The 25,415-nt window shown below is 38.2% G+C and overlaps 1 protein-coding gene across 20 annotated transcripts in view; it reads left to right on the forward strand.

Moving 5' to 3' along the window:
• Nucleotides 1-25,415, forward strand: part of ANO4 (anoctamin 4) — a 433,316-nt gene that overhangs the window by 402,352 nt on the left and 5,549 nt on the right. For 18 of the 20 annotated variants that reach the window (XM_024991748.2, XM_024991754.1, XM_024991738.2 and 15 more), the window contains 2 exons: nucleotides 2,037-2,156; nucleotides 24,999-25,104. In XM_024991748.2, coding sequence (XP_024847516.1) covers nucleotides 2,037-2,156; nucleotides 24,999-25,104 — 226 coding nt within the window. Of the gene's footprint in view, nucleotides 1-2,036; nucleotides 2,157-2,865; nucleotides 2,951-24,998; nucleotides 25,105-25,415 lie in introns of those variants that run through there. The other 2 variants (XR_009494400.1, XM_059886415.1) reach the window with 2 other exon arrangements.

Consider the following 25,415-nt stretch of genomic DNA (forward strand, 5'->3'; position numbering starts at 1 on the left):
GCCCATGAGACAGGTATTTTATTTGAATTTAAGTTCTCAATTGAGGTTTTTTAAACAGAGCCGCCATTAGACAAGCAGCTTTAATCTTAGTAAAGCTCAGGGCTGCTTTATGAGAGAAAAGTGTAGGAGGGCCTGGAAATAATTATTCCATTTCAACAATGGCCTGTTTTTTGCCAGTTTCCATAGCACCTTTCCCTTCCCACAGCCCAGCCCCTGAGAAGACTGCTCTATATTTCACAAAACCGGCTCCCTCTCTGACAACTAATTATCATCAAGATACTGATTTGTTTTCACGTCATGTTCTAGGCAGTTCATATATGAGGGAGAAATCATTTCAAATTACCCTTTTAAGGAGTGATGGGGAGGCCTGCTGCCAGTGGGAGAAGGGCATGTTACACACACACTGACCATTACTTTCACTCATGAGTGACTTGATAAATGAGCCCTTCTCCTTGGTTCACTTAAGGCCAGCCTTTTCTTGAGCAAGACAACACACATACAGAACCCATGTGCTCTCAGAACAATATCTGTGTCATCACTTGGGTTTGATATTCAGCAACTTTGAATAATCACATCAGACATATTAATGGAGAGTCTGAAAACCATTATTTATTCTTTCAGTTGATAATTATTTGTTGACCTCTTGCTAGGTGCATGCAATAAAATGAATAATAGCCACTCACGTTTATTAAGATCTTGCTATATGCTAAGCAGTGTATCAGAGTATATAAGCAGTACATAAGCAGACATGTTTTACACATATCGTTTTCTTCCCACAATGACCCTATGAGGTGGTACTTTCGTTGCTTTAAAGAAGTCGCATAATTTGTCAATATGACATGGCTAGAAAGCAGCAAAGCTACAATATATGACCCTAAAACCCAAGTTTCTTGTACCAATATACTGAACCCCCAGCACAGGCTGAAAGCCATGTTCTCAAGAAGCTTATAATCCTAGGTAATAATTTTATTCCTGATCCATCTTCTAGACCTTGATAGAACCCCTGGTACTTTATGTCCTCTCCAATTTAACGGATTCCTACACTGCGTGAGACTATCCTAGGATACCAAAGTATCGATGACACCTCTTTTGATCCAAAAATAAAAAACACTACAGTCCAAAGGAGAAGACATACACGTATGCAGCCAACCATAGGATAAGCTGTATGGCCATTAGGAAGTAAATACAGAAGTGCCACAGACAGAAGGGAATGAAGCTTCTGACTAGGCACATTAGGACATCTTCACACAAGAGATGGCATCTCAGCTGGCCATTGGAGGATGTTACCATTTGTACAAAATGAGTAAGGAATCCCAACAGAAAGCAGAGGCATGAAAGCATATGATACATGAAGGAAACATAATCTACCATGATTGTAGCATGGATGAATTGGGAAGTGGTGTCATATCCATAGCCATTATATTCAGGTCATTATAAGGAAGTATGTGCTGTGCTCATTCACTTCAGTCGTGTCCAACTCTTTGCAATCTATGGACTGTAGGCCACCAGGCTCCTCTGTCCATGAGATTCTCCAGGCAAGAATACTGGAGTGAGTAGCCATGCCCTCCTCCAGGGGATCTTCCTGACCCAGGAATCAAACCCATATCTCTGGCGTCTCTTGGATTGCAGGGAAGTTCTCTACCTACTGAGGCACCTGAGAAACCCCACATAAGAAAGTATAGACAACCAGTAATGAAGGAATGTGATTGTGTGTACATGTATGTGTGTATTTATGAAAGAAGTAGTGACCTAATTTATACTGATTATGCAATGCTTTCACCGTTTCACCGAAGCATTGACTGGAGTAGTGCTGTTCTATATGATGATTCTGCACAAAAAGGACCAGAACAAAAGAAATGACTTGTCTCTCATTTAACATAGCCAGGGTTTTTCAGTGTATTCCAACTTGAGTGCTGTGACAAGACAGGGTCAGATAAGACACCTATAACTGCAGCAATTTTTAGCAAGTAGACCCTTGATGAATTGGATGCAAAGGTGATCAGAGTCCTAATTACAGAATCTGTTTTCATCTTTAGGTGCATGGTTGGCTATGTGAATGCCAGCTTGTCTGTATTCCGAATTTCTGACTTTGAGAACAGATCTGAACCTGAGTCTGATGGCAGTGAGTTCTCGGGGACTCCTCTCAAGTACTGTAGGTAAGTGTAGCACACTCTGCCTCAGCTGGGCTGGCTCTGCCTTGGGGAGGTGTTGCTCAGGTAACAGCCTTTTTGACTGAGCGGCTTTAAAGCAGAGGTTCTCAAACTTAACTATGCATTACAGCCCTCTGGAGGATTTTTAAATCTCTTCACCAAGCTGTGACCCAGACTGATTAAAACACAATCTCTGAGGTGAATCCCAGGCTTCTAGATCCAGGAAACCCATGTAAGAGGAACCCAAAGAGATCCCCACTAAGACATTATAATTAAAGTGTTAAAAGTTAAGAAAAGTAGAGAATATTAAAAGCAGCAAGAGAAAAGCAACTTGTTACACACAGGCATATCTCATTTTTGTGCACTTCACAGATACTGCATTTTTTAAAAGTTTAAGGTTTGTGACGTCTCTGATAGCTCAGTTGGTAAAGAATCCTCAGGAGACCCCGATTTGATTCCTGCGTTGAGAAGATCCACTGGAGAAGGGATAGGTTACCCACTCCAGTACTCTTGGGCTTCCCTTGTGACTTAGCTGGTAAAGAATCCTCCTGCAATGCAGGAGACCTGGGTTCAGTCCCTGGGTTGGGAAGATCCCCTGGAGAAGGGAAAGACTACCCACTCCAGTGTTCTGACCTGGAGAATTCCATGGTCTGTATAGTCCATGGGGTTGCAAAGAGTTGAACATGACTGAGTGACTTTCACTTCACTTCACAAGGTTTGTGGCAATCCTGGGTTGAGAAAGTCCATCAGCGCTGATTTTCCAATAGCATCTGATCACTTTGTGACTTGGCAACGTTTTGGTAATTATCACCATATTTCAAAATTTTTCATTATTATATTTGCTGTGGTGACCTATAATCAGTGGTCTTTGGTATTAGTAATTAGTAATTACAGTAGTAAAAAACTACTGTAATTGTTTTGGGGTGCTACAAACCATGCCCATGTAAGAAAGACAGTGGATTTACTTGATAAATGTTATATGTGTTCTGACTTACTCTTTTTTTCCCTGCTCTCCCTCTCCTTGGACTCCCCTCTTCCCTGACACAACAATATTGAAATTAGGCCAATTAATAACCTTTCAGTGGCCTGTAAGTGTTCAAGAGAAAGGAAAGCCTTACACCTCTCACTTTAAATTAAAAGCTAGAAATTAAAATTAAAAGCAAGAAATGACTAAGCTTAGTGAGGAAGGCATGTTGAAAGCAGAGGTAAGCCCAAAGTTAGGCATCTTAAACCAAACAGTTTGCTAGGTTATAAATGCAAAGGAAAAGTTCTTGGAGGAAATTTAAAGTGCTACTCCAGTGAACACCCAAATGAGAAGTAAAACAGCCTTACTGATGATCTGAAGAAAGTTTTAGTGATCTGTAGAAAAGATCAAACCAGCAACAACATTTCCTTAAGCCAAAGCTTAATTCAGGGAGAGACCCTCACTCTTTCAATTCTGTGAGATCTGAGATAGATAAGGAAGCTACAGAAAAGTTTGAAGCTAGCAGAGGATGTGGGAGAAGACAATGGCAACCCACTCCAGTACTCTTGCCTGGAAAATCCCATGGACAGAGGAGCCTGGTAGGCTGCCATCTATGGGGTCGCACAGAGTTGGACACGACTGAAGTGACTTAGCAGCAGCAGCAGAGACTGGTTCATGAATTTAATGAAAGAAGCTACCCCTATAACATGCAAGTGCTAATGTAGAAGCTGCAGTTATTTATCCAGAAGATCTATCTGAAATATTTAATGAAAGTGATTACACTAAAAAACAGATTTTAAAGACAGATGAAACAGCCTCTATTTGGAAGAAGATGTCATCTAGAACTTTCATAGCTAGAGAGGAGAAGTCAATGCCTGACTTCAAACTTCAAAGGACAGGCTGACTCTCTCATTAAAGAGTTAATGAAGCTGGAGACTTGAAGCTGAAGCCAGTGCTCATTTACCATTCTGAAAGTCCTAGGGCCCTTAAGAATTATGCTAACTCTACTCTGCAGGTGTTCTATAAATGGAGCAATAAAGCCTGAATCACAGAAAATCTGTTTACAACATGGCTTTCTGAATATTTTAAGCCCACTGTTGAGACCTACTGCATAGAAAAAAGATCCCTTTCCAAACATTGCTGCTTAAGACAGAGACTAAATGATAAGAGTAGAAGGACGTGAACTCACCTCTTGTTACAAAAACACCAAAATCATGAATAACTGCTGAACAACCATCAACTAATAACTACAGAAACCTACAAAAATAGATATTCTACGCCCAAAAATAAAGAAGAAGCCACAACAGGATAATAGGAAGCGTGCAATCATGATAAAATCAAATCACAGCCACCACCAAGTCGGTGACCCACAAACTGGAAAAGAAATATGCCACAGAAATTCTCCCACAGGAGTGAAAGTTCTAAACCCCATGTCAGGGTCCCCTGCAATGGCAGCAGAGCCCCAGAAAATCTGGCTTTGAAAGGCAACAGGGTTTGATCACAGGAATTCCACAGGTCTAGGGAAAACAGAAACCCCCACTCTTAGAGGGCACACACAGGGTCTTGTGTGCACCAGGACCCAGGGAAATAAATAGTGACCTTATAAGAGCCTGGGTCAGACCTACCTGCTAGTATTGGAGGGTCTGCTACACAGGCAGGGGGCAACTGTGACTCACTACAGGGACAAAAACATAGTCAAAGTAGTTCTAAGGAGTACTCATTAGCATCAGCCTTCCTGGAGGCCATCATTTTCTCACCAAGACCTGGCCTCACCTAACAGCTGGCAGACCAGGACAGTTCAGGCCAAACAACCAACCAAGTGGGAACACAGCCCCACTGATCAGCAGACAGACTGATTAAAGTCTTCCTGAGCACACAACTGCCTGATAAGCATATCTCTTGACATGGTCCTGCCCAGAGTGACAAGACCTAGTTCCACCCACCAGTGGGCAGGAACCAGTCCCTCCCACCAAGAAGCATGAACAAGCCTCTTAGACCAGTCTCATCCACCAAGTTGAAGACAGCAGAAGAAGAATTACAGCCCTGCAGCCTTCAGAATGGAAACCACAATCACAGAAAGTTAGACAAAATAAGACAGCCAAGGAATATGTGCCAAATGAAGGAACAAGATAAAGCCTCAGAAAGACAACTAAATGAAGTGGAGACAGGCCATCTACCCTAAAAAGAATTCAGAATAATGACATTAAAGATGATCTAAGAGCTTGGAAAAAGAATGGAGGTATAGATCAAGAAGGTAAATGTTTAACAAAGACCTAGAGCTAAAGAACAAACAGAGGTGAACAGTACAGTAACTGAAATGAAAAATCCACTAGAAGAAATCAATAGCAGAATAACAGGCAGAATAATGCCTAAGTGAGCTGGAAGACAGGATGGTGGGAATCACTGTCATGGAATAGAATAAAAAAAAAAGAATGAAGAGAAATGAGGACAGTCTAAGAGACCTCTGGAATAACATTAATTGTGCCAACATTTGCATAACAGGGGTCCAAGTGAAAGAGATGAGTGAAAAGTTGGCTTAAAGCTCAACATTCAGAAAATGAAGATCATGGCATCTGGCCCCATCACTTCATGAGAAATTGATGGGGAAACAGTGTCAGAATTTATTTTAGGGGGCTTCAAAATCACTGCAGATGGTGATTGCAGCCATGAAATTAAAAGACGCTTACTCCTTGGAAGGAAAGTTATGACCAACCTAGATAGCATATTCAAAAGCAGAGACATTACTTTGCCAACAAAGGTCCGTCTAGTCAAGGCTATGGTTTTTCCAGTGGTCATGTATGGATGTGAGAGTTGGACTGTGAAGAAAGCTGAGTGCTGAAGAATTGATGCTTTTGAACTGTAGTGTTGGAGAGGACTCTTGAGAGTCCCTTGGACTGCAAGGAGATCCAACCAGTCCATTCTAAACGAGATCAACCCTGGGTGTTCTTTGGAAGGAATAATGCTAAAGCTGAAACTCCAATACTTTGGCCACCTCATGTGAAGAGTTGACTCATTGAAAACGACTGATGCTGGGAGGGGATTGGGGGCAGGAGGAGAAGGGGATGACAGAGGATGAGATGGCTGGATGGCATCACTGACTCGATGGACATGAGTTTGAGTGAACTCCAGGAGATGGTGATGGACAGGGAGGCCTGGCGTGCTGCAATTCATGGGGTTGCAAAGAGTCAGACACGACTGAGCGACTGAACTGAACTGAAGGAAGAGAAAGGACCTGAGAAGATATTTGAAGAGATAATAGCTGAAAACTTCCCTTACATGGGAAAGGAGTCACTCAAGACCCAGAAATGCAGAGAGTTCCTTATGGGATAAACCCAGGGAGGAACATGCCAAGACATATAATGATCAATTTGACAAAAATTAAAGACAAAGGAAAGATACTAAAAGCAATGAGGGAAAAACAGCAAATAACATACAAGGGAATTCCCATAAGGTTATCAGATGATTTTTCAGCAGAAACTCTGCAGGCCAGAAGAAAGGGGCATGTTATATTTACAGTGATGAAAGGGAAGAACCTACAACCAAGAATACTCTACTCAGCAAGACTCTCATTCAGATTTAACAGAGAAATCAAAAGCTTTACAGACAAGCCAAAGCTAAGAGAATTCAGCACCACCAGACCAGCTTTGCAACAAATGCTATAGGAACTTCTCTAGGTGAATAAGAAAAGGCCACAACTAGAAAAAAAATTATGAAGATAGGAAATCATCCCATACACAAATATGATATCAAAACCAGCAATCTTGATAAAAGGTGAGCACAAATGCAGGACACTGGAAATGCATGCGAAATTAAGAAACCAGCAACTTAATCTTTTATAAGTATGTGTGTGTACATATATAGATTGCCATATCAAAACCTCATGGGAACCACAAACTGAAAATCTACAATAGATACACACAAATAAAGAAAAAGGAATCCAAACACAACTCTAAAGATAGTCATCAAATCACAGGAGAACAAGAGGAAGAAAAATGAATTACAAAAATAAATCCAAAACAATTAACAAAATGGCAAGAACATACATATTGATAATTACCTGAAACAGAAACAGATTAAATACTGCAATCAAAAGACACAGACTGGATGAATGGATGCAAAAAACAAGGCCCATATATATGCTGTCTACCAGGCGGCTCAGTTGATAAAGAACCCACCCGCAAACACAGGAGACACAAGAGATGCAGTTTCAATCCCTGGGTTGGGAAGATCCCCTGGAGAAGGAAATGGCAGCCCACTCCAGTATCCTTGCCTGGGAAATCCCATGAACAGAGGAGCCTGACAGGCTGTAGTCCACAGGGCTGCAGAGAGTCAGACACGACTGAGTGCACGTGCACACACACACACATAAGACCCACTTCAGATCTAGGGACACAGACAAACTGAAAGCGAGAGGATGGAAAAAGGTATTCCATGCAAGTGGAAGTCAAAGGAAAGTTGGAGTAGCGCCACTCATATCAGACAAAATGGACTTTAAAGACTGTTACAGGAGACAAAAGAAGAGAACTACATAATGATCAAGAGACCAACCCAAGAAGAAAATATAACAATTGTAAGTACATATGCACTCAATAAAGGAGCACCTCAATATATAAGGCAAATACTAACAGCCATAAAAGGAGAAATCAACAGTAACACAGTAATAATGGGGGACTTTAACACCCCACTTTCATCAATGGACAGATCATCCATATAAAAAATCAATAAGGAAACACAGGCCTTAAATGACAAATTAGACCAGATAGACTTATTTATATTTATAGAGCATTCCATCCAAAAGCAGCAGAACACACATTCTCAAGTGCACATGGAGCATTCTCCAGATTGACCACATGCTGGGCCACAAGGCAAGCCTTGGTAAATTTAAGAAAACTGAAATCATATCAACCATCTTCTCTGATTATGAGATTATGTATCAGCTACAAGAAAAAAAAAAACTAAAAAAACACTAACACGTGGAGGTTAAACAATATGCTCTTATACCACCAATGCATCACTGAAGAAATCAAAGATAAAATTGAAAAAATGGAGACAAATTAAAACAAAAGCATGATGATCCAAAACCTATGGGATGCAGCAAAAGCAGTTCTAAGAAGGAAGTTACAGCAATGCAGTCTTACCTCAGGAAACAAGAATCTCAAACAACCGAATCTTACACCTAAAGCAACTAGAGAAAGAAGAACAAACAAATTCCCAAAGTTAGTAAAAGGAAAGAAATCATAAAGATCAGAGCAGAAATAAATGAAATAGAGACAAAGAAAATAGAAAAGATCAACGAAACTAAAATCTGATTCTTTGAAAAGGCAAACAAAATTCATAAATCTTTAACCAGACTCAGCAAGAAAAAAAGGGAGAGGGCTTGATAAAATAAAATAAGAAATGAAAAAGGAGAAATTATGATGGACACGACAGAAATACAAAGGATCAGAAGAGACTACTACAAGCAACTATATGCCAATAAAATGGACAACCTACAAGAAATGGACAAATTCTTAGAAACTATAATCTTCCCAGGAGAAAATAGAAAATACAAACATACCAATCACAAACACTGAAATGGAAACTGTGATTTTAAAACTCCCAAGAAACTGAATGAGTTTGAGCAAGCTCCGGGAGCTGGTGATGGACAGGGAAGCCTGGTGTGCTGCAGTCTATGGGGTCACAGAGTCAGACATGCCTGAGAGACTGAACTGAACTGAACAAACCACAGTCTGGGGCCAGACTGCTTCACAGGCGAATTCTATCAGATATTTAGAGAAGAGTTAACACTATCCTTCTGAAACTGTTTCAAAAAATTGCAGAAGAAAGAGCACTTCCAAACTCATTCTATGAAGCCATCATCACCCTGATATAAAAACCGGATAAAGATACCAAAGAAAATTACAGGCCAATATCACTGATAAACATAGATGCAAAAATCCTAAAACAAAATACTAGCAAGCTGAATCGAACAATACATTAAAAGGGTTATACACTATGATCAATTAAAATTTACCCCAGAAATACAAGGATTTTTCAATACTGGCACAATCAGTGTGGTATATAACATCATATATTGGAGAATAAAAACCATATGGTCATCCCAATAGTTTCAGAAAAAGCTTTTGACGAAGTTTAACACCATTTATGATTAAAAAAAAAAAAAACTCACCAGAAAATGGGCATAGAGCAGACATGTGTACATGCACAGCAAGTTGCTTCAGTTGTATCTGACTCTTTGTGACCTATGGACTGTAGCCTGCCAGGCTGCTCTGTCCATGGACTCTCCAAGCAAGAATACTGGAGTGAATTGCCATGCCCCCTCCAGGGGAACCCAGGGATCAAACCCATGTCTATTACATCTCCTGCATTGGCAAGCATGTTCTTTACCACCAGCGCCACCTGGAAGGCCCAGAGGCGACATACTTCAACATAATAAAGGCCATATATGACACAGAAGAACTATACAAAAGGATCTTCATGACCCAGATAACCACAATGGTGTGATCACTCACCTAGAGCCTGATATCCTGGAGTGTGAAGTCAAGTGGCCCTTAGGAAGCACCACTACAAACAAAGCTAGTGGAGGTGATGGAATTCCAGCTGAGCTATTTCAAATCCTAAAAGATGATGCTGTGAACGTGCTGCACTCAATATGCCATCAAGGTTGGAAAACTCAGCAGTGGCCACAGGACTGGAAAAGGTCAGTTTTCATTCCAATCCCAAAGAAAGGCAATGCCAAAGAATGTTTAAACTACCACACAGTTGCACTCATCTCACATGTTAGCAAAGTAATGCTCAAAATTCTCCAAGCCAGGCTCAACATTACATGAACCAAGAACTTCCAGATGTTCAAGGTGGATTTGGAAAAGGCAGAGAAACCAGAGATCAAAGTGTCAACATCCATTGGATCACCAAAAAAGCAAGAGAGTTTCAGAAAAACATCTACATCTGCTATATTGACTATGTCAAAGCCTTTGACTGTGGATCACAACAAACTGTGGATAATTCTAAAAGAGATGTGAATACCAGACCACCTGACCTGCCTCCTGAGAAATCCGTATGCAGGTCAAGAAGCAACAGTTATAACTGGACATGGAAAAACAGATTGGTTCCAAATTGGGAAAGGAGTACGTCAAGGCTGTATATGTCACCTTACTTATTTAATTTATATGCAGAGTACATCATGCAAAATGCCGGGCTTGGATGAAGCACAATCTGGAATCAAGATTGCCGGGAGAAATATCAATAACCTCAGATATACAGATGACACCACCCTTATGGCAGAAAGCGAAGAACTAAAGAGCCTCTTGATGAAAGTGAAAGAGGAGAGTGAAAAAGTTGGCTTAAAGCTCAACATTCAGAAAACTAAGATAATGGCATCTAGTCCCATCACTTCATGGCAAATAGATGGGGAAACAATGGAAACAGTGACAGACTTTATTTTCTTGGACTCTAAAATCACTGCAGATGGTGACTGTAGCCATGAAATTAAAAGATGCTCCTTGGAAGAAAAGCTATGACCAACCTAGACAGCATATTAAAAAGTAGAGACATTACTTTACTGACAAAGGTCCGTCTAGTCAAAGCTATGGTTTTTCCAGTAGTCGTGTATGGATGTGAGAGTTGGACTATAAATCAAGCTGAACACTAATGAATTGATGCTTTTGAACTGTGGTGTTGGAGAAGACTCTTGAGAGTCCCTTGGACTGCAAAGACATCCAACCAGTCCATCCTAAAGGAAATCAGTCTTGAGTATTCATTGGAAGGACTGATGCTGAAGCTGAAATTCCAATACTGTGGCCACCTGATGTGAAGAACCGACTCATTTGAAAAGACCCTGATGCTGGGAAAGATTGAAGGTGGGAGGAGAAGGGAACGACAGAGGATGAGATGGTTGAATGGCATCACCAACATGATGGACATAAATTCAAGTAGGCTCTGGGAGATGGTGATGGACAGGGAAGCCTGGTGGGGCTGCAGTCCATGGGGTCACAAAGAGTCGGACACTACTGAGCAACTGAACTGAACTGATGACAAATTTACAGCTAACAACATGCTCAACAGTGAAAAACTCAAAGCTTTTCCTCTCTGACCAGAAATAAGACACGGATGTCCACTCTCATTACTTTTTGTTCAATATAGTTTTGGAAGCCCTAACAAAAGCTCACAATTAGTGACAAGAAAACACATGAAACTGTAAAACTCCCTGGTAAAGGTCAATATATAGAAAACGTAGTGGAATAATCAGTTATAAAGTTAGTATGAGTTACAAGAAAAAAGTCCAAAAAACGACTATAACTACAATAATTAGTTAAGGGATACACAAGATAATAAAAATGTGAATTGTCACATTAGAAACATAAAACTTGGTAAGGGGAGCTTTAGAATGCTAAAAATGTAGCACTTTAGAAAACATTCAAACCTAGGTTGCAATCAACTTAAAATTGACTGTTATAAATACAAGCTGTTATATGTGTGCCTTATGGTAACCACAAAGCAGAAACCTATAGTACAACACAAAAGATAGTAGACTCTAATGATAACACTGAAGAAAGTCAAACCCAAAAGGAAGAAAGAAAGAGAAAGGGAAAGGAACAAAGAGAACTACACGACAGCCAGAAAAGAAGAAACAAAATGGAAATAAGTACACACCTATCAATAACTATTTTCAGTGTAAGTGAATTAAATTCTCCAGTCAAAAGACATAGAGTGGCTGAATGGAAGAAGAAAGTAAGATATCTGTATGTTGCCTACAAAGACTCATTTCAGATGCAAAAACACAACTCAAACATGAAGGGATGGAAAAAATATATTTTGTGAAAATGGAAATCTAATGAAAGTTGGAGTATCTATACTTACATCAGACAAAATAGACTTTAAAACAAAATAAAAAAAGAATGTCATTACATAATGATAAAGGGGTCAACCCAACAAGAGAATATATTTCCCAACACAGGAGCACCTAACTATATAAAACAAATATTGACATACCTAAAGGAAGAAATGAACAGCAGTACAATAATACTAGGAGACTTTTATACCACAGTAGATCATCCAAACAAACCACTACCAACAACAAATCAATAAACATTGGTCTTAAAGGACTTTAGACAAAAGGACTTAACAGATAAGTACAGAACATTCCATCAAAAGCAACAGAATTTACATCTTCCCAAGTCCACATGGAACATTCTCCAGGATAGATCCTGTTATGTCACAAGTCTCAATAAATTTAGAAGACTGAAATCATATTAGGCATCTTTTCTGACCATAATGGTATGAAATGAAGCAAGAAATCTCAATTACAGAAAGAAAACTGGAAAATTTACAAATATGTGGAAACTAAACAACATGCTACAGAACAACCAAGGTTCAAAACAATCAAAAGAGAAATCAAAAATTAACTTGAGACATTTGAAAATGAAAAATACAACATACCAAAACACAGGATGCAGCAAATGCAGTTCTAAGAGGCAAGGTGACAGTAATCAATGCCTACCTTAGGAAACAAGAAAGGTCTCAAACAGCATAACTTTACATCTCAAGGAACTAGAACAAAGTCCAGAGTTAATAGACGGAAGGACATAAAGTTCAGAGTGGAAATAAAACTAAAAAGATGAAACTAAGAGCTGATTCTTTTAACAATGAGCAAACTCAATAAACCTTTAACTAGACTCACCAAAAAACAAAGAGGACTCAAATAAAACCAGAAATCAAGAAGAGAGATTACAACTGATACCATAGAAATACTAATGATCCTAAGAGACTATTAAGAACAATTATATGTCAACAAATTTGACAACCTAGAAAAGATGGAAAAATTCCTAGAAACATACAACCTACCAAGACTGAACCAGGAAGAAAGAAAATCTGAACTGAGTACTACTAATAAAGAGACTGAATCAGTAATCAAAAACCTCCTAACAAACAAAAGTCCAGAAGCAGATGGCTTCACTATGAATTCTTCTAAATAGTAAAATAAATTCTACTATTAATCAAAGTCTACTAATATTCTATTAATACCAATTTTTCTCAAACTCTTTCAAAAAACAGCAGAGGAGGGAATGCTCCAAAGTCATTTTATGTTGTCAGCATTACTGGGACAAGGGCACCACAAGACACAAACAAGACATTGCAAGAAATTACAGGCCAGTGTTACTGATGAATATAAATGCAGAAATTCTCAACAAAATACTAGCAAACCAAATTCAACAATATATTAAAAGGCTCATACACCATAAGCAAATGGGATTTATCCTAGGATTGCAAGGGTGGCTCAACATATGCAAATCAATGTGATATACCACATTGACAAAATAAAGGATAAAAATCAATCATCTCAAAAATGCAGAAAAAAATTTGACAAAATTTAACATCAATTATGATAAAAAAAAAAATCTCTCAACAGAGTGGTTATAAAAAAAAAAAAAAACACAAAGTGGTTATAGAGTGACTACATGCACTTCAACATAATCATGGCCATATATGACAAACCCATAGCTAATGTCACACTCAAAGGTGAGAAGCTGAAATGAAAGCTTTTCCTCTAAAATCAGCAACAAAACGAGGAGGCTCTCACCACCTTTTTGCAACCTAGTATTGGAAGTTCTAGGCTAAAAAAGAAAATAAATAAAAGGCATCCAAATCAAGAAGGAAAAGGTAAAATGGTCACTCTTTGGAGATGACATGATATTCTATATAGAAAATCAAAACACTCTTTTGAACTAATAAATTCAGTAAAGTTGCATGAGATAAAATCAGTATACAAATAATTCTATACACTAACAACAAGTTGTCAGAAATAGAAATTAAGAAAACAATCCCATTTACAATTGCATCAAAAATAATGTCTAGGAATAAATTTAACCAAGGAAATGAAAGACCTGTACACTGAAAAGATGTAAGACACTGATAGAATAAACTGAAAACACACGTTTTTAAAAATGCTTCATACTTATGGATTATAGGAATTAATATTGTTAAAATGTCCATACTACCTAAAGCAATATACAGATTCAGTACAATCCTTATCAAAATCCCAATGGCATTTTTCACAGGAGTAGAATAATCTTAAAATCTATGTGGACAGGGAGGCCTGGCGTGCTGCGGTTCATGGGGATGCAAAGAGTCGGACACAACTGAATGACTGAACTGAACTGAACAAAAGACCCAGAATACCCAAAGTAACCCTAAGAAAGAAGAAAAGGCTGAAACATCTCTCTTCCTTATTTCAAAGTATATTACATCTCTCTTCCTTATTTCAAATTATATTACAAAGAAATAATAATCAAAACAGTCACAGTCACAGTAATTAGTACTATTAGCTGACATGAAAACAGACACATAGATCAGCAGAACAGAATCAAGAGCCCAGAAATAAACCCACACAAATATAGCCAATTTATGACAAAGGAGTGAAGAATATACAATGGAGAAAGGATAGATTCTTCCTTTCTGGTGTTGGGAAAACGAGACAGCCTCATGCAGAAAATTAAACTGGACCACTGTCTTACACCATACATAAAATTTAAGTCAAAATCAATTAAAAATTTTAATTTAAGACTGGAAACCATAAAAGTTCCAAAAGAAAACATAGGCAGTAAGCAACTTGACAACAATTTTGGTGATGATTTCAAATCTGACACCAAAAACAAAGCAACAAAAGCAAAAATATACAATGGGACTATATCAACCTGCACAGCAAAGGAAATCATTAACAAAATGAAAAGGCCATCTACTGAACAGAAGAAAATATTTGCAAATAGTTTTTCTGACTAGAGGTTAATATCCTAAATATATAGAGAACTCATATAATTCAATGGTGGGGGAAAATTTTATTTTTAAAAATGGGCAAAGGATCTGAACAGACAGTTTTCCAAAGAAGGCATAAAGATAAGTCAAGAGGCACATAAAAAGATACTCAGTGTCACTAATCATCAAGGAAATGCAAGTCAAAACACAATGAAATAGCACTTCACACCTGTTAGAATGGCTATTATCAAAAAAGCCAAAGAATAACAAATGTTGCAAAGGATGTGAAGAAAAGGGAACCCCCATTCACTGTTGGGGTGAATGTAAATACAGGCAGCCACTATGGCACTAGTATTGGAGAAGGAAATAGCAACCCACTCCAGTATTCGGAGAAGGCGATGGCACCCCACTCCAGTACTCTTGCCAGGAAAATCCCATGGATGGAGGAGCCTGATAGGCTGCAGTCCATGGGGTCACAAAGAGTCGGACACAACTGAGTGACTTCATTTTCCGTTTTCCCTTTCATGCACTGGAGAAGGAAATGGCAACCCACTCCAGTGTTCTTGCCTGGAGAATCCCAGGGACGGGGGAGCCAGGTGGGCTGCCGTCTACGGGGTCACACAGAGTCAGACACAACTGAAGTGACTTAGCAGCAGCAGCCAGTATTCTTCCCTGGAGAATTCCATGGACAGAGGAGCCTGGCAGAGTATATAGTCCATGGGGTCGCAAAGAGTCGGAAACGACTGAGCAGCTAACACACACACACATGCACACACACGTGCACTCGCGCACGCACGCGCGCGCGCGCACACACACGGCACTAGTATGGAGGTTCCTCAAAAAGTTAAAAATTGAACTACCATATGATTCAGCAATTCCACTACTGAATATTTATCCAAAGGAAACAAATCCCTAACTCAAAAAATAGTCTGCACCCCCATATTTACTGTAGCATTATCTACAATAGCCAAGACATAGAAAAAATCTGAAGTGCCTACTGACTGATATACATGTATAAAGAAAATGTGGTGTGTTTATACAATGGAATGTTATTCAAACATAAAATAGGAGGAAATCCTATTGTGACAGCATGGATGGATTTTGAGGGTATTATGCTAAAGTGAAATATGTTAGAAAAAGACAAATACCATATAATCTCACTTATATATAGAATCTAAATAAAAATCTGAACTCATAGATTCAGAGATCAGACTGGTAGCTATCAAAGGCTTGGGGTGGCATGGGCAAAATGCATTATAAAGTAAGTTAATTCTTGGGATGTAATGCACAGTATGATGACTATAGTTAATAATACTGTATTATATATTTGAAAATTGCTAAGATTGCCTTAGGTGGTATAATCATTTTAACAACACTGATTCTTCCAATCCAAGAACATGGTATATCTTCCCATCTCTTTGTGTCATTTTTGACTTCTTTCATAAGTATCTTACAGTTTTTGGAGTACAGGTCTTTTGCCTCATTAGGTAGGTTTATTCCATTAGGTAGGCTTATTTATAATTTTTGATGCAATAATAAATGGGATTGTTTCCTTAATTTTTTTCCTTAATGACTCAAGGCAATCTACAGTTTCAGTGAAATCTCTATCAAATTACCAATGACATTTTTCACACAGATAGAACAAAAAAAAAAATGTTATTTTATATGGAAACACAAAAGACGCTAAATAGCAATAGCAACCTTAAGAAAAACAGAGCTGCAGGAATCAGGCTCCTTGACTTTAGACTATATTACAAAGCAAGAGTAATCAAAACAATATGGTACTGGCACAAAAATAGAAATATAGATAGATGGAACAGAATAGAAAGCCCCAAAATAAACCCACATATTTGTACTCAATTAGTCTACAACAAAGGTGGCCAAAATATACAATGGAGAAAAGACAGTCTCTTCTATAAGTAGTGCTGGGAAAACAGAAAAGCTACATGTAAAAGAATGAAATTAGAACATTCTCTAACAGCATATACAAAAATAAACTCAAGGTTAAAGACCTAAATCTAAGACTGGTTACTATAAAACTTGTAGAGGGAAATATGAGACTGTAATATAATATGAGACCAGCACTCTCTTTAACATAAATCACCAAAATATCTTTTTGGATCCATCTTCTACAGTAATGGAAATAAAAATAAACAAATGGGACCTAATTAAATTTAAAAGCTTTTGTACAGCAAAGGAGACCATCAACAAAATGAAAAGACAACCTACAGAATGGGAGAATATTTGTAAATGATTCTACTGACGTTGGTTTAATATCCAAAATACACAAACAGCTTATACAATGCTACAACAACAACAAAAAACAATCCAATCAAAAAAATGGACAGAAGATATAGACATTTCTCCAAAGAAGAGATACAAATGGCCAAAGGCACATGAAAAAATGCTCAGCATTACTAATTATTAGAGAAATGCAAATCAAAACTAAAAGGAGGTATTGCCTCACACTGGTCAGAATGGTCATCATCAAAATGTCTACAAATAACACAAGCTGTTGGTTGGAATGTAAACTGGCATGGCCAATGTATAGAACAGTATAGAGGTTCCTTAAAAAACTAAAAATAGAGTTACTTATGATCCTACAATCCCACTCCTGGGCATATATCCAGGGAAAACCATAATTAGAAAAGATACCTGCACCCCAGTGTTCACTGCAGCACTATTTACAGTAGCCAAGACATGGAAGCAACCTAAATGTCCATCAACAGGGAAATGGATAAAAAAAGATGTAATATATACAATCGAATATTACTCAACCATGAAAAGAATTAAATAATACCATTTGCAACAACATGGGTGGACCTAGAGCTTATAATACTAAATAAACTATGCCAAACAAAGACAAATATCATATGATGTTGCTTATATGTGAAATCTTAAAGATACAAACGAATTTATATCCAAAACAGATTCATAGGCATAAAAAACAAACTTATGCTTATCAAAAGAGAAAGAGTGAGCAAGGGATAAATTAGGATGAAATTAACATATACACACTATTATATATAAAATAGATAATCAATAAGGACCCACCATATAGAACAGGGGAGAAGGCAATGGCACCTCAGTCCAGCACTCTCGCCTGGAAAATCCCACACAGACAGAGGAGCCTGGAAGACTGCAATCCATGGGGTCGCTAAGAGTCAGACACGACTGAGTGACTTCACTTTCACTTTTCACTTTCATGCATTGGAGAAGGAAATGGCAACCCACTCCAGTGTCCTTGCCTGGACAATCCCAGGGATGGGGGAGCCTGGTGGGCTGCCGTCTATGGGGTCGCACAGAGTCGGACATGACTGAAGTGACTTAGCAGCAGTAGCAGTATAGCACAGGGAACCATATATATTCAATATTTCATAAAACCTGTAAGTATTATTACAAAATCTGATACTTATATATGTGTGTGTGTGTGTATTTTCTGAATCTCTGTGCTCTCCATCTGAAACTAACATGATGCTCTACATGTACTCTACATCTGAAGCTAACATGATATGGTCAATCAACTATACTTCAATTTTAAAAAGTTGCAGGGACTTTTCTAGTGGTCCAACAGTTGAGAATCTACCATCCAGTGCAGGGGATGTGGGTCTGATCCTACTGCAACTAGAAAAAGCTTGTGCACTGCTATGAAGACCCAGTGCAGCCAAAAATTAATAATATTAATAATAAAGTTGCAGAGGAAGTAGATCTTAAAAAGTCTCATCACTGGAAAATAAATACATAAATAAAAGCAGAACCCAGAGTGCTATGCAGAGCACTGCAACCAACTTTTACCCAAAGGGCATTTGCTGAACTGGGTAGACTTAAGCTTTATTCTTCAAAACTTTGATGCTTAGGGAATATGAAAGAAAATAGAGAAATTACCAGCTTGTGAATGTAAATCTAAACACATACTACATAAGACAACAACAATATTCATACTACAGTTTGCTATAACAGCAATGGCCACATGCAACAGCACAGATAAATCTTAGTAGCACAATGGTGAGAAAAAAGAAAGTCTCAGAAGACTACATACAGGATAGCATATTTTCTAGAGAATTCAAAACAAACTGAACTGAACAGTATCATTCAGACAAATGAATATACATATACCCTACAAAAATGCATGTTAATGATAAAAATGAAGTTCAGGATAAGGGAAGCAAGGAGATGAGATGAAGGAGAAGCCCAGAGGTAGATAAAAGTTGCCAGTAATGTTTTAATTCTTAGGTTGCATGGAGGATTTATGAGCATTGATTGTGTTATTACAGTATTAAATACATAAACATAAAAATTAGAGAAATGAAGAACATGAATGGACAAATTAGTTATAAAAACTTAAGAATCATAATTAGGCCAATTCTCTGCATCTGAGGGCAAAAATAATGTTATAAAGAAATGCAGAGAATGAAGAACAGTCAAGATATTTTTGAAGAATAACAAAGTGGTGATTTACCTTGCATTAGACACAGTATAAAATTATAGTAATTATGTCAGTGTTTTAACATCTGAATAGAAAATGGAATAGAATTGAAAACTCAAAACTTAAGTTATGTGATAAAGATTTAATCACAAAATAAAACATACAGTATGATTCCATTTATATAGAATTCAAAGCAGATAAAACTAAGCACTGCTGTATTTAGGAACATTTGAATGAGTAGTATAATTATATAGGAAAGCAGAAAATTGCAACAGTTGTCACCTCTTGGGGTGTCTGTCATTGACAGGCATTTTGAGGCACAGAATTCAAAGTAGATAAAACTAAGCACTGCTGTATTTATGAACACTTGCATGAGTAGCATAATTATATAGAAAAACAGAAAATTGCAACAGTTGTCTCCTCTCCAGGTGTCTGGCGTTGACAGTAAGACACTGACCACACTGTTTTAACTTGGATGAGTTTCACTTATCATTCTTTTAAACATACGTATGTTTTTATTTTCACAGTTCACAAAAAATTGGGAATGAATTAACTAGTTCTAGAATACACCTGGTGCTAGAAAAATAATATTTGCAAGCCAACCATCCATTTCTTGTGAAATAAAAGCAACTTTAGAGAATATGCTAACTTAAAAGGGAACATCCTGCCTTTCCTATGTGTAAAGTTGAAACCAAGAAACTTAAAGCTTTACTTTCAAAAGGAAAATTCTGACTCACTTGGGAAAATTCCTTCACATGTTAACATTACCGGACTGTTTAATGTCTTGGAAGGTACTAGGCTAAAAGATCATAAAAGTGACACTGATTTATTAGTTTGAGGTTTGGTTTCCTGGCTGTTTCTACAGAAGGGCAAGGAAGTATTTTCTTTGTATTGATACAAGTGCCAGAGAACATGTAGCCAACCATTTTGCAAAAGAAATATTAGACTTTGCATCAAAGACAAATATATGGGACACAAATGACATCTGAGCACAGCCCTCTCCAAAACATCTGTCAAGTGGAAAAAGCAAGGAGATCTGGGGTAGGTGCTGGAGTGTGAACTGAGAGCTCCACTTATAGTCATTCACAAGCTCATAGAAGAAAAGAGTGAGTCCAAAATTTTAGTGCAGGGTGACACAGACCCTAAGTTTGTTGAAAGGGAAAGCTCATGTCCAGAGATGCTTTATGCATCATTTAGTCAGGCAAACCCCGAGCATGGTTCTAGTATACTCTCTAGTACGTAATTCTGGAGACAGATGAAGGCAGCGAAGAAGATGACCAACTGATTGCTACCACTGAGTTTTAATTCCCTTAGGGTAGCAAGAAGAAATTTCTAGAGAGAAACTTGACTTTATGGTACAATGGCTTAAGAGAGTTGGAAGCCAGAAATCTGCTGCTTCTGAAAACGAACTTCCTAAGAATTTCACAACTTCTGATTCTTGTTCTTAGAACCTAAGTGGCCACACAGACATGTTGTGTTCCTCTGGGTACAGGTTAGCAGAACTCTGTGATCTATCACATATGGGCATATATGACTCACAGTCTGAATAAACAGATGCACATTCTCAACAACTTGAATCCTGCATAGAAATTTTCTAAAATGTTGCCAATTCACCATAGCCATGAGTTTGTGTTTTCTAAATATGAAAAAGCATATAGTAAATAAAATTAATTTTTTTAATTTTGAAAAAACATAAATTAACATTTAAAACCACCACCTAAAATCTTTTGCTTCCCTTGTAGCTCAGTTGGCCAAAAATCTGCCTGCAATGCAGGAGACTGCGGTTCAATACCTGAGTTAGGAAGATCTGCTAGAGAAGGCAACCCACCCAGTATTCTTGCCTAGACAATCCCATGGACAAGAGCCAGGCAGGCTACAGTCCTTGGGGTCACAAGAGTCGGACACAACTTAGCAACTAAACCAACCAACCTAAAATCTTTTAAACATATTTATGTTTTTATTTTCACAGTTCAAAAAAATGGGAATGAATAAACTTGTGCTAGAATATACCAGGTGCTAGCCCATCAAGCTCCTCTGTCAATGGGATTCTCTAGGCAAGAATACTGGAGTGGGTTGCCATTCCCTTCTTCAGGGGATCTTCCTGACCCAGGGATCAAATCCAGGTCTCCTACACTGCAGGGAGATTCTTTACCATTGAGCCACCAGGGAAGCCCCAAAACCTTTTATCTTTTATGAATTTACAAATAGTCATTGTGTTTGATAATCTATTCTCGTTGGGTCAGGAAAAGTATTTTATTATTCTAATGTTCATACTTACATTTAATGGCTGTTTATATTTGACATGTCCCTAATTTATTCAGCTATGCTGAGTGAAGGAATTCATTTATTTGCTATGAATTTATAGCAGGACTTAATAAGATACATATGGGGCTTCCCTGGTGGTCCAGTGGTTAAGAATCTGCCTTGCAGTGCAAGGGACATAGGGAATGATCCCTAGTATGAGAAGATCCCACATGCTGTGGAGCAACTAAGCCCATGTGCCACAACCAAGATTGTGCTCTAGAGCCCCTGAGCCTCAACTACTAAGCCTGCCTAGAGCCTGTGCTCCACAACAAGGGAAGCCGCCGCCACGAGAAGGCCATGCACGACAAGGAAGAGTAGCCTCCACTCTCCGCAGCGAGAGAGATGCAGCATAAAGACCCAGAGCAGCCAGAAAGTAAAATAAATAAATACATCTTAAAACAATGATACATCTGAATTGTATTTTATGGAAATAGTCAAGGAAAATGGTCCACAGAAATCAAGGAAAAGCCATGGTTTTCTACTCAGCAAGTTTAGAAGGTATCTGGGGAAGAAGAGATTTGTCAAAATTCTTTAAATGAAAACTCAAACAAGGTCTGAGAAGCTACAATAGAGCAGGCAAAACAAAGGGCAAAAGACAAGAGCAGAGAAGAGGCATAAATAGGAAAGAGACGAGTGGGTCCTGAAAAGAACTTCCTTTTCTAGTGAACCCTATTGTGGGAAAAGTTTAAGGGGTCAATGAAGGTGACTCTTGAAACAATATAGGCTCACTCCTCTTATATATACTTTTGTCTAATAATTAAGTATGTTCCCTGGTGGCGCAGAGGTTAAAGCGTCTGCCTGCAATGTGGGAGACCTGGGTTCGATCCCTGGGTCGGGAAGATCCCCTGGAGAAGGAAATGGCAACCCACTCCAGTATTCTTGCCTGGAGAATCCCATGGACAGAGGAGCTTGGTGGGCTACAGTCCATGGGTCGCAAAGAGTTGGACACGACTGAGAGATTTCACTTCATAATAAAAAGCACACTGCCATTTTTCTTCTAGATTGTTGACTTGGACTATATTTGAAATATGTGTAGCTAAAGATGAACAAAGGAACTACATTCGTTGTCTTAATTGAAGAAAACACAATTTTGTGTTCTTGACTAGCTGTGCTCTGCAAAAAGTAAAAGGAAGTTACATAGTCTACACAAACTTTTAATCTTAAATAAAATTATTCTTCCTAAAATTCCAGGCATTGTTATTGGACCTATGGCTGTAACAGATTATTTAATCTTACCGAATCCTCACCATCATAGAGAGAATCAAGTTTCAAGGCACTAACAGACTCATTAATTTTGCTGCAGTATAGCGATTTACAGTGTTTTATTATTTTCAGGTGTACAACACAATGATTTGATATTTGTAGATTATCCTCTATTTAAAATTATTATAAAATACTGGTTATATTTCCTGTGCTATATATTACATCTTTGTGTCTTATTTATTTTATACTTACTCGTTGTACCTCTTAATCCCCTTCCCCTATCTTGGCCCTCCGCACAGCCCTCTCCCTGTTAGTAACCACTAGTTTGTTATCTGTATATATGAGTCTGTTTTTGTTACATTTATTTCTTATATTGCACATGTAAAAGAAAACATACGGTATTTTTCTCTGACTTACTTCACTAAACAGATGGATATATATCCAAAGAAAATGAAAACACTAATTAGAAAAGATATATGTAGAAACCAATACAACATTGTAAAGCAATTATCCTCCAATTAAACATTTAAAAAAATAAAGAGGCAAAAAATATATACACACCTCAATGTTCATAGTAGCATTATCTATAATAGCCAAAATATAGAATCAACCTAAGCATCCATCAACAGATGGATGAATATGTGATATGCAATTAGATAGATACATGTGTACATACACACACACAATGAAATATTACTCAGCCATAAAAAATAATGAAATTTCACCATTTGCTGCAACAGGGAGGGTATAATGCTTAGTGAAGCTGTCAGAGAAAAACAGATTCATTCTTAATTTCAGTAGCAAGTACTCATCAAAAATATCACTTTATTGGCAAAATAATCATAGTACAATACTATTAACATTCCATAGACACTAATAATAATTAAGATGGTTGTATTGATTATTGTAATAGTCACAGCTCTTAGGGACGTGGGAGCCTGGTGGGCTGCTGTCTATGAGGTTGCACAGAGTCTGACACAACTGAAGCGACTTAGCAGCAGCAGCAGATTTTTATAGTCTGATACTTTTCAAGGATGCTCTGCATAGGAAGTGCCCTATGTCCTCCATATACAAATTAGTGCCAACCTTAAGTTAGGTACTGTCTTAGAAGAAAGTGAAGTCACTCAGTCGTGTCCAACTCTTTGCGAACCCATGGACTGCAGCCTACCAGGCTCCTCCATCCATGGGATTTTCCAGGCAAGAATACTGGAGTGGGTTGCCATTTCCTTCTCCAAGGGATCTTCCCAACCCAGAGATCAAACCCAGGTCTCCCACATTGCAGGCGGACGCTTTAACCTCTGAGCCACCAGGGAAGCCCTATAGAAGAACCTAGGCAATCATAATTTTTATTCAGATAAAGGAAATCTGGTATGTCTACACAGCAGACCTGTTGTAATAACCAATATTTCTAGATCTTTTCACATTTCTGAAGCTAATGAAAAGAACATTCAAAACACATGAAAACACTAAGGCAATGACAGTCCCTTCTTAGTTTTCCCATGTAATAGTACTAATGAATAGTAAAGGATAAAATGTAGTCACAAGGATTTAAGTTCCTAGGATAAGACTTGGTACTTAGTTCATAATATTCATGGAAGTTGATGACTCACAAGTTACAGGTGGAGCATATATATATTAGGAAGGACTCTAGTGGCAAGTGACAGAAATCCAGTATAAACTGATTTAAACAGAAATCCATTGGTTCAGGTGACCAGGAGGTTGTTAATGATATTAACATTATTAACGACTAGATTCCAACCCTCCAGCAGCATCAGCAAGAGACTGCCTTTGTGCTGGCTCTGCTCTGTTATTTGACTGCATTCTCAGGCAGGCTGGCTTCACACGCATCTGTGACACCCACCAGAAGCCCCAGGCTTTTACTTTCTGTGGAGTTAGTAATAATTCACTAAGTGATCATTCTTAGCAGAAGACCCGGTAATGAGTTTCACTGACCGGGTCTGATTCATCTTCTGAGCTCGGATCACCGAAGAGGCAAACCCTGCCCAGCCCACAGGGATGATTCCCCAGAGAAGGAGAGAGAGTCTTTCACCAGAAGAAGAGATGCAAAACCACACATGTCTCATATACAGAAACTTTGTATACTTGTCTCCCATGAATGAGGGTTACATAGTAGGGAGAAGAGATTTGGGAGGCAGGAAAATGATAATTTGGAATGTAAGATTCTCCTGTATGTTTATAGATACCGAGACTACCGTGACCCTCCTCATTCACTGGTGCCCTACGGCTACACACTACAGTTCTGGCACGTCCTAGCAGCCCGACTGGCTTTTATCATTGTGTTCGAGGTAACTTTTCTCACCCAATTCCTTGATTTCCTTTGACCTAATGAAGCAAATAGAAGTAGCAGATGAATATAAGTTACAAGAACTTTCAATGTGATTATGTATTGTCTAGAAGCAGGATAAGTAATACTGTGCAATCTTTTTCTCATTTTCTTCTCTTTAATTAAAGTACTTGAATTTTCTGAGAAATATTTGAAAGTCCACTGTTGATTGTTAATGTATAAGTCAGGAATCTGGTCCTAAGTTTAATATTCTATGGCTGTGGTTCTTAAAATTCAGGAAAATTGCCATTTTTCCATCCCCACGCCCAGAGA

The sequence above is a fragment of the Bos taurus genome, chromosome 5, assembly GCF_002263795.3.
Source record: "Bos taurus isolate L1 Dominette 01449 registration number 42190680 breed Hereford chromosome 5, ARS-UCD2.0, whole genome shotgun sequence".
Classification (NCBI taxonomy): Eukaryota; Metazoa; Chordata; class Mammalia; order Artiodactyla; family Bovidae; genus Bos; species Bos taurus.